An 8,969-nucleotide genomic window follows, 5' to 3' on the forward strand; every position below is an offset into this window, starting at 1 on the left:
GACCCGAAGGCATTTTCCATTTCCTAGGCCCCTCCTGCTTTCCGTGCCTCACCTCTAGCCCCTCGGCTTCAGCTCAGGCCCCTCGGGGAGCATCCCTTGCCGTGAGGCTGACAGCATTTGGGGGCGCAGGGTCTTGTTCTCTGCGCTCTAGCCCATCTGTGCGCAGAGCCTCGTTCCCAGGCGCCTGGAGCCCGGCGGGCATTGACGTCAAGCGCCGGCGGAGCGCTGCCTACAGATGGTTGACCCGGGCCCTCCTCCACACCCCCTTCCTTCTTCGCCTCCTCCCTCTTTCCTGCACGGGGGCTCGGGCTCACTATAAAACGTGGGAGCGCGGGGTGCCCCAGCAACGAAGAGTTTCAGAACCATGGAGAGCTCCCGCGTGCGGCTGCTGCCCCTCCTGGGCGCCGCCCTGCTGCTGATGCTACCTCTGTTGGGTACCCGTGCCCAGGAGGACGCCGAGCTCCAGCCCCGAGCCCTGGACATCTACTCTGCCGTGGATGATGCCTCCCACGAGAAGGAGCTGGTCCGTATTCCCCTCGCTCCCGACCCCCTTGAGCTGTCGCGCTCTCCCTTCCTTTGCACGCCTCCCTCCTCTCCCCACCCCCACCCCTATTCCCAGAGTCAGGGCGCGGGGAGCTGAGCGCAACGCCCAGGCACCCGCTGCCATCCTAAGAGCGTCTCGAGCCCACGGGCTCCTGGCAGTCTGTTGAGCGAATCCCTCATCCCGGCCCCTCCGAGCAACAGGAGCCCCAGCGGCTCAGAGGCCCGCGGTCAGTACCTGGGACAGCTCCCGCTAAGTTTCCACCCCTCGACCATGCCTTGTGTCCGCAGAGTCCCACCGCAGAATGCGTGTGGGTCCGGAGCTCCTTATAACTAGGGCTGGAAGTGCGCACCTGGGCTGGGCTCGCAGCCAAGGCGGCAACTTCAGGCTCCGGGGCGGTGTGTTGCAGATCGAAGCGCTGCAGGAAGTCTTGAAGAAGCTCAAGAGTAAACGTATTCCCATCTATGAGAAGAAGTATGGCCAAGTCCCCATGGTAAGGTTTGTGGTCACTCCCTTCCCGTGTTTTTCCAAGAGAAAGTACACCGCCTTGAATCGTACACACAATCTTCTCCGCAGGATGTGGCTAAATAACTTAGGTAATGGGCTTGCAGGATTCCTGGACTCCTTCTTCCTTCCCGGGTGAGGAAATGGGAAAGCAGGAATAGGGGTTGTAAGTAAGTGTAAGTCTATTGTTTGTTGCTCAGGAAAAAGGTCTGATTTTTTCCCCTCTGAGTGGGCAAGAAAAGGAGCCAGCAAATGTGATGCTCCCCTTCCCTCGCCCTCCAACCCTCGCCACCTAAATGTGGAAGAAACTAGGATAAAACTAATAATGTAAGTTTCTTTAAAAAATGTACTCTCACTGAAGTTATAAGCACAAGGCTCCTTGTTTCAGACCTGACTGTACGTAGACCTCCTGGGATGGTGATGGGGTCCAATTGCTCCTTTCAAGAGACAGAAATTGCGTTGACTGTGAGACTTGCCTGTTGGGAGCCTGGGTTTGTTCATACTCGATGACCACACATTTTGTTGTTTGCAGTGTGACGCCGGTGAGCAGTGTGCAGTGAGGAAAGGGGCAAGGATCGGGAAGCTGTGTGACTGTCCCCGAGGAACCTCCTGCAATTCCTTCCTCCTGAAGTGCTTATGAAGGGGCGTCCATTCTCCTCCATACATCCCCATCCCTCTACTTTCCCCGGAGGACCACACCTTCATTCCTGAAGTTTGGCTTAAGCAACAGATAAAGTTTTATTTTCCTCTGAAGGGAAAGGGCTCTTTTCCTGCTGTTTCAAAAATAAAAGAACACATTAGATGTTACTGTGTGAAGAATAATGCCTTGTATGGTGTTGATAAGCGTGTGAAGTATTCTTATTTTATTTGTCTGATAAACTCTTGTGTACATTTGTGTAAAGAAGGGAAGCTTTGCTTTGAAAATTGTATTTTTGTGTGTGGCATGGCAGAATGAAAATTAGATCTAGCTAATCTTGGTAGATGTCATTATAACCTGGAAAATAAATCACCCTATGTGACACAAATTGAAGCATGTACAAATTATATATAATAAAATGTTTTTAATAATTGCCCATAATGCATTGTTGTTTCCATATAAGTAATTTAAGTGGAAATGGTGAGATTAATCATGCTGTTGTTTTCAAAGAGAAATATTTTTAAAATAGCAGCCTATTGGGAGAATAGCACCTTAGCGCCAGGGAGTTTTGATCGTTAATTAGGAGTTTGCCAAGCCAGTTTTAGTATACTCTATTTTTCTTTGATTGCAGCGATGTGGGGTGTGTATGTGTGTGTGTGTGTGTGTGTGTGAGAGAGAGAGAGAGAGAGAGAGAAAGAGAGAGAGAGAAAGAGAAAGAAAGAGAGAGAGATGAATGAGATGGAGATGGTTGGAGTTGAGGTGATATGATTTTGTTTATTAAAACCTTTAGCCAGACCCTTTACTTTAAACAGTGAGACCAATAAAATATAAACTGTTTCATGTTTTAGTCACATTAAAAGCAATTTGAAAAATTAGAAATTTTTTTTGACAACTCCCTTATTAGAAAATATATATTGATTTAAAGATATGGGCTGTTTAGGGTTGTTATTTGTCTAAAGGCTCTAAGGTTATAAGACCCATTCATTCCCACAAGCAAATTCACACTCTTGGAAAAATTCTCTATTCCAGAAGAAAGAGTCGTTTCAGAAAATAGTTTTGAGGGGAACAAACAAAAATTGGAGGAGGTGAGAATCCAACTCAAGAAATTAAAACATACTAAATGTAAAGTTAAGTAGCCTTTAAATATTTCTGAGTGCTTATTTGAGGTCACATTTCCAAGGGTTTAAACCAGACTAAGTAACATCTAAGCAGCAGCATCATGAGAGAAACAAATGTTAACAGCTTCCTAATCCAAACTCAAGAGGCACTTGCATAAGAGCAGAATTGAAAAATAAAGCCCCTCCATGGCTTCATAGGGAGTTTTCTGATACAAAATATTCTTATACACAGTTACCATTTGCAGTGTGATTATTATTATTAGCATGCCTAATCTTGCAAGATAGATATTATTACTATTTTTCAGAGTAGAAAACAGAGGGCAAGAGAATTATGGAATTTGCCTACATCATACAATCTTAAATAATAATTTTAGCTTTAATCCCTTTGACTCCAAAGATTTGTCCTTTTTCTCCATGTCACTTAGGCAATCAACAGACTGGGCATTGAATTCCCCAGAAAGCACATCTTTCTTTAATAAAAATTGCTCACTGGGGGCCAAGGCGTATTTTTTGGGGCTGTGCTTCCATTTGAATTCCCCTACACAAGCCTATATGTGATTAGAATGTGGTATTTTTGCTTGTTTCTTTTGTTTTTTTTTGAGACAGGGTCTCACTCTGTCACCCAGGCTGAAGTGCAGTGGCACAATTATGGCTCACTGCAGCTTCGATCTCCCAGGCTCAAGTGATCCTCCCATCTCAGGCTTCTAAGTAGCTGGGACCACAAGCATGCACCACCATGCCTGGCTAACTTTTGTATTTTTAGCAGAGATGGAGCATCGCCGTGTTGTCCAGGCTGGTCTCAACTCCTGGGCTCAAGCGATCTGCCCACCTTGGCCTCCCAAAATGCTGGGATCACAGGCACGACCCACGTCACCCAGGCAGAATGGGATATGTTTTAATCTTTAATAAGTGCAAGTAGTTATTTAATAGTTTCACAGTCTGCTACTTTTCCAGAAATCATTTCAGTTAGAATATTCTTGAGCCCCTTAACTATTCCTATCTGTATCATTCCTAAATAAATCAGATCAGGAAATTGCTTTAGTGAACAGGCAGGACCGTCAGGGCTAACACACAGAACTGCCTTCTCTCCTTATTATTATTATTATTTTTTTTAGAGACAAGGTCTCTGTTGCCTAGGCTGGAGTGCAGTGGTGCTATCCTGGCTCACTGCAGACTCAAATTCCTGGGCTTAAGGAAACCTCCCACCTCAGCCTCCCAAGTAGCTAGGACTATAGGTTCATGCCACCACCCCTGGCTGATTTTTTAAAATTAATTTTTGGAGAGATGGGGTCCTGCTTTATCGCCCAGGCTAGGTCTTGACCTCCTGGGCTCAGGTGATCCTCCTGCCTCTGCCTTCCAAAGTACTGAGATTACAAGTGTGAGCCACCACACCTGGCCAGAACTGCTTTCCCTTTTAGCCTGGTGTGTTTCCCCAAAAGCAAGAGTTGCTGGAGGAATCTGGAGTTCAAAGAAAAGAATATAAACTTTACTCTAAACCTTTTTAGCTTGTTCCCCTCACCCCTACCTTTACTCTGTCATCCCTCCTTTCTTGTTTGATAAGACTAAGGGATATGGACAAGTGGCTATAGGAAATTGGTAATGGGGAATCTGTGGGCTCTGTATGAAGAGGCTTCTTTTTTTCCAAAAATTTTGTCTGGGGGCCCAGATTTTCAGTTAATGGTGCTAACATGTTCTGCACTAATGATAGCAGCACTTAATTTTCAATGGCTTCTTAAAAGTAACTTTGCCTTTCCATTTTATCAATACTGGAGTGATCAATCTTGGTGAGTGTTGAGGTAGAAGATCAGAGCTGGAGTCCAAGGTTCTGCCCTGTCATACAGTCATAGCTGCTGATCCCATGGGGTGAGTGGCTCATACATCCCATAACCCAAGGGCCAGGTTCCTTTCTCAGAGGTTAACATCTAATCCTATATCCTGGGCATTGCTCAGCATGCAAGAGGCAGTGGAAGGTCACACACCTGCTCTTACTCTTGTCCCCATCATGAGTCCCCCTGCCTCCTTAAATGATGTTGTAGACAGGCTATATGTGCTGCCTGGTCATTCACCTTGTCTGCTTGATAGTGGTACATTTTACTGATAGATTTTATAATGACGTTTTTCCACTCATGGGACAAACTCCACTTAGTTATGACAAATTTTAAAACACATTACTGGCTTCTATTTGTTGGTATACATACTAGAACTTTTAAATCTATGCTCCTAAGAAAAATTGATTTGTAATTTTCTTTTCTTATACTGTCATTGCTTAGTTTCAGTGTTAGACTGTAATAGCTTCAAAAAATGAATTAGGAAGTTTGTTTTCCCCTTCCTTCTCCTTGTCTTTTGAAACAGTTTGTAAAGAGAGATTATGTGCGACTGTTTGGTTAAATTCTTTTGTGGGCGGAAGACTTTGATTACTGAGTCAATTTCTCTAATGATTTTTTAAATGACCTCAGAACTATGACTGCGGATAGATGAGACATGAGAGATTTGCACACTTCAATTGGACTTAATTTAAATCTAGTTAGGAAGGATGTTAAAAAAGATCTAAGAATAGAATAAGGAAGAGCTAAGTTTTTGAATTTATAAATTGAAGGATAACTTTAAACCCAAGATAGCACTTGATTAATCTTTGCTGTGCATAAAAACTACTCTCAGAGATACAAAACCAACCAACCAAACCACTCACATAGATAACTATTGGTTTATTCTGTTTTCTTGAGTCCATCTTAAAGGGTCTATATTTTTCTGGAAAATTGTCTTTTTCATTTAAGTTATGAAATTCATTGGCATTGGATTCAAATCTATTCTGTAAGTATAATTTTGTCCCACTTTCATTTCTAACATTGCTTAAGTACTCTTTCTCTTTTTTTGGGGTGGATTTGTATATTTATTGGTCTTTTTTTGTGTTGTTAATCCTCTATAGTTGCTTTGTTTTCTAACTTACTGATTTCTGGTATTATCTTTGTTTCTTTCTATTTTCTTAGGCTTTACTTTCTAGCTCCTTGAAAATTAATTTAATCCCAATAGTTTGGAGTTTTAATACATATTTTTAAAGTTATAAATTTGCTTTGAAGTAGCAATTCTTTAGTGTAGCGGTGTTATTATAGCTTACTGCAACCTCGAACTCCTGGACTCAAGTGATCCTCCTGCCTTAGCCTCCAGATTAGCTAGAACTACAGGTGCACATCACCATACCTGGCTAATTTTTATTTTCATTTTTTGATAGAGATTGGGCCTCACTATGTTGCCCAGGCTGGTTTTGAACTCCTGGCCTCAAGAAATCCTCCTGCCTTGGCCTCCCAAAGTGCTGGGATTAGTGGTATGAGACACTGCACCTGGCCCTAAAGTATCACTTCTGATGTGTATTAGGATAAGTGATACTAGCCATTGTAACCAATTACTCCAATACCAGACCCAAATCAGATTCTGACACTGGGTTGTGGGGCTTCCTTATGTGAATTTCCTCCAACAACAACTGTGGGGGTCTAGATTTCTCATTTTGGGATGCATATATATAGATATGTAAATTTATTTTATTTAATTTTTTTTGAGACGGAGTCTCATTCTGTTGCCCAGGCTGGAGTGCAGTGGCGAGACCTCGGCTCACTGCAACCTCCGCCTCCTGGGTTCAAGCAATTCCCCTGCCTCAGCCTACTGAGTAGCTGGGACTACAGGCACATGCCACCACGCCCGGCTAATTTTTCTGTATTTTAGTGGATACGGGGTTTCATCCAGTTGGCCAGGATGGTCTTGATCTCCTGACCTCGTGATCCATCCACCTTACCCACCTTGGCCTCCCAGAGTGCTGGAATTACAGGTATGAGCCACTGCACCCGGCCTCATGGCATCTTTATTTGGATGTGTAGTAGGAGTCTTTGAGTTGAGACTTCCTTCTGCTTTCTAGCCTCTTTTAAAATAATTTGATATTTCATATCCAGATTTTTAATATTTAAATTTTTATATACTTCACTTTAGGAGTGATTTGCTAACATTTGCCTTAAGCTTTGCAACCACATAGCAATAATTTTCTTTCCCTAATTCTGTTTTATTGTTCATCATTGATTCTTTTATAAAATCTTCTCAATTCTTGAGTTCTTAATTTTAATTAATTGCAGTCTTTCTTTAAGTAACCTTTTGAGGATGGGTACTTGGGTACCATGTTTCTGAATCTTTGCATTCCTGAGATTGGGTTTACTTTGCTCTTGCAAGGAACTTTTTTTTTTGGTTTGTTTAAATAACAGAGGTATCGAAACTCCTTCCCATGCGATTAGTCCATTGTTTTCTGGTATTGGGGTAAGGGAAATCTTTCACTGTAGTTGCCTTTTTTTCCCCAGGTATCTTGTTTCTTTCAGTCTCTGAGTAGGTATTTTTTCCTATATTTGAGCTTCTTACATGTCACTCAGGGTACCTTGGTATAGGTCTGTCTCTGTATCTTGTCTGAATCCTGTTGAGCCCTTTCAGTGGAAGCATTCAAGATTTGCTTTGGGTAAGTGAAAGGTATTTCTCTCATTTCTTTGCTTACTGTTTCTCTGCTGTGTGCTCAGTTTCTTTCTGGGATTCCTTTTACATAAGTGTAGGCTCTCTCATACCCATGTTTATGTGAATTGCATCTTTTCTTTTCTCCTTTTCATCTTGGTGTTTGTGCTCTGAGTCCTGGGGGAAAAAATCTTGAGACTGTTCTCTAATTAATAGATTTGGTTTTATTCAGTAAATAATCTACAGTCTACTGGATAAGTCTCTACAATCATTTTCCCAGACTCCCTTTTCTCATAGTTCCGGTGTAAAAAGGAAATACTCCTGAAAGGCACAGACCACTCACTTACTCAGACTTCCCAGTGGGTGGGTTTTCCACAGCCTCTTTTTCAGTGACTGCAGAGAAGTTGAGCTATCAGGGCTCTGTAGGGAGATATTGGGACCAGATTTATCACATTTTGTTAATACCTGTCCCTGGCTGGAGATCTCAAAGGCTAGCGTATTCTCTCAAAGAGAGAGAGGGTACCACGAGCTCTGAGATGGGATGTGGGAATGGTGCCTCTTGTTCTTTAAATCACGTCATGATTGTAAGAGCAGTGGATTTTTTTACATAAGCAGTAATAAAATCCTGTGTTCTGCATTGGGGAAGGGTTGAAGAAGAGAAGACATCTGGAGAAGGAATTTGGGGAAAAACATAAATAATGAGCATTTATTAAGTGATTTGCTGTGTGATGTATATTGGAAACCTGTCTTCCTGTTCTCCAATAAGTTTTTCAGTAAATTATTTGTTACTTCAAGTAACAATTAATGTGGTTTTATTGAAAAAATTGCTAGGCCAGATGCAGTGGCTCATGCCTGTAATCCCAACACATTGGGAGGCCAAGGTGGGCAGATCGCTTGAGCCCAGGAGTTTGAGACCAGCCCGGGCAACATGGTGAAACCTCACTTCTACAAAAAATACAAAAATTAGTGAGGCATGGTGTCATGTGCCTGTAGTCCCAGCTACTCAGGAGGCTGAATGAGAGGATCACCTGAGCCTGAGGAGCTTGAGACTGAAGTGAGTTGAGGTTGTGCCACTGCATTCTAGCCTGGGTGACAGAGTTGTACTCTGTATCCAAAATAAATAAATAAATAAATAAGTAAAAAGTGGCTTATCAAATTTATTTCCTTTGACCAATATCCAGTATAGCAAGATAGATATATTCATTAATTCGTTCGTTCACTCATTCATTCATTCACCCCTTTATTTGTTATTCAACAGACATTTTAAAGCACCTTTTCTGCGTCAGGCACTGTGGTAGGCTCCAGGTATACAGCAGAGAAGAAAACAGTAAAGACTGCCACCTTCAAGGAGCTTATGATGTTATGTAACAAGAAGGCTCTGTTTAGGAGGGACCCATAAAGGTGAACCTATGGAGGGAGAAAGATTCCTACTGTGGCATTGAATTCCTCTTCCCTGGGAATTTGTCCTGGTTCTCTCTTCTCTTGCCTGTTCCCACACTATACTCCTCACTTTCATTTCCCCAGGTTGTCTGGATCCCCTTGGTTTGTGTATCTTAGCTCCTGATATTGGTTTCCATCCCTTTGGTTCTGATAACCCATTTTGGATACACCCTCCAGCTACTCTTCCTCATCGATCTAGTGCAGTTCTCAATTTTGCCCCCTGGTTTCCAATTTCTGTGGTTGCTGTAAG

General features: G+C 42.7%; 1 protein-coding gene across 1 annotated transcript; it reads left to right on the top strand.

Annotated features, from left to right (window-relative positions):
• The first annotated feature begins 233 nt into the window (after positions 1-233).
• On the top strand, positions 234-2,115 carry CARTPT (CART prepropeptide). Its single transcript, XM_054489900.2, has 3 exons — positions 234-523; positions 951-1,034; positions 1,578-2,115. Exons 1-3 carry the CDS (start codon positions 365-367, stop codon positions 1,683-1,685), a joined length of 351 nt encoding a protein of 116 aa, XP_054345875.1. The 5' UTR covers positions 234-364; the 3' UTR covers positions 1,686-2,115.
• Positions 2,116-8,969: the final 6,854 nt, after the last annotated feature.

The sequence above is a fragment of the Pongo pygmaeus genome, chromosome 4 (assembly GCF_028885625.2).
Source record: "Pongo pygmaeus isolate AG05252 chromosome 4, NHGRI_mPonPyg2-v2.0_pri, whole genome shotgun sequence".
In the NCBI taxonomy this organism is placed as follows: Eukaryota; Metazoa; Chordata; class Mammalia; order Primates; family Hominidae; genus Pongo; species Pongo pygmaeus.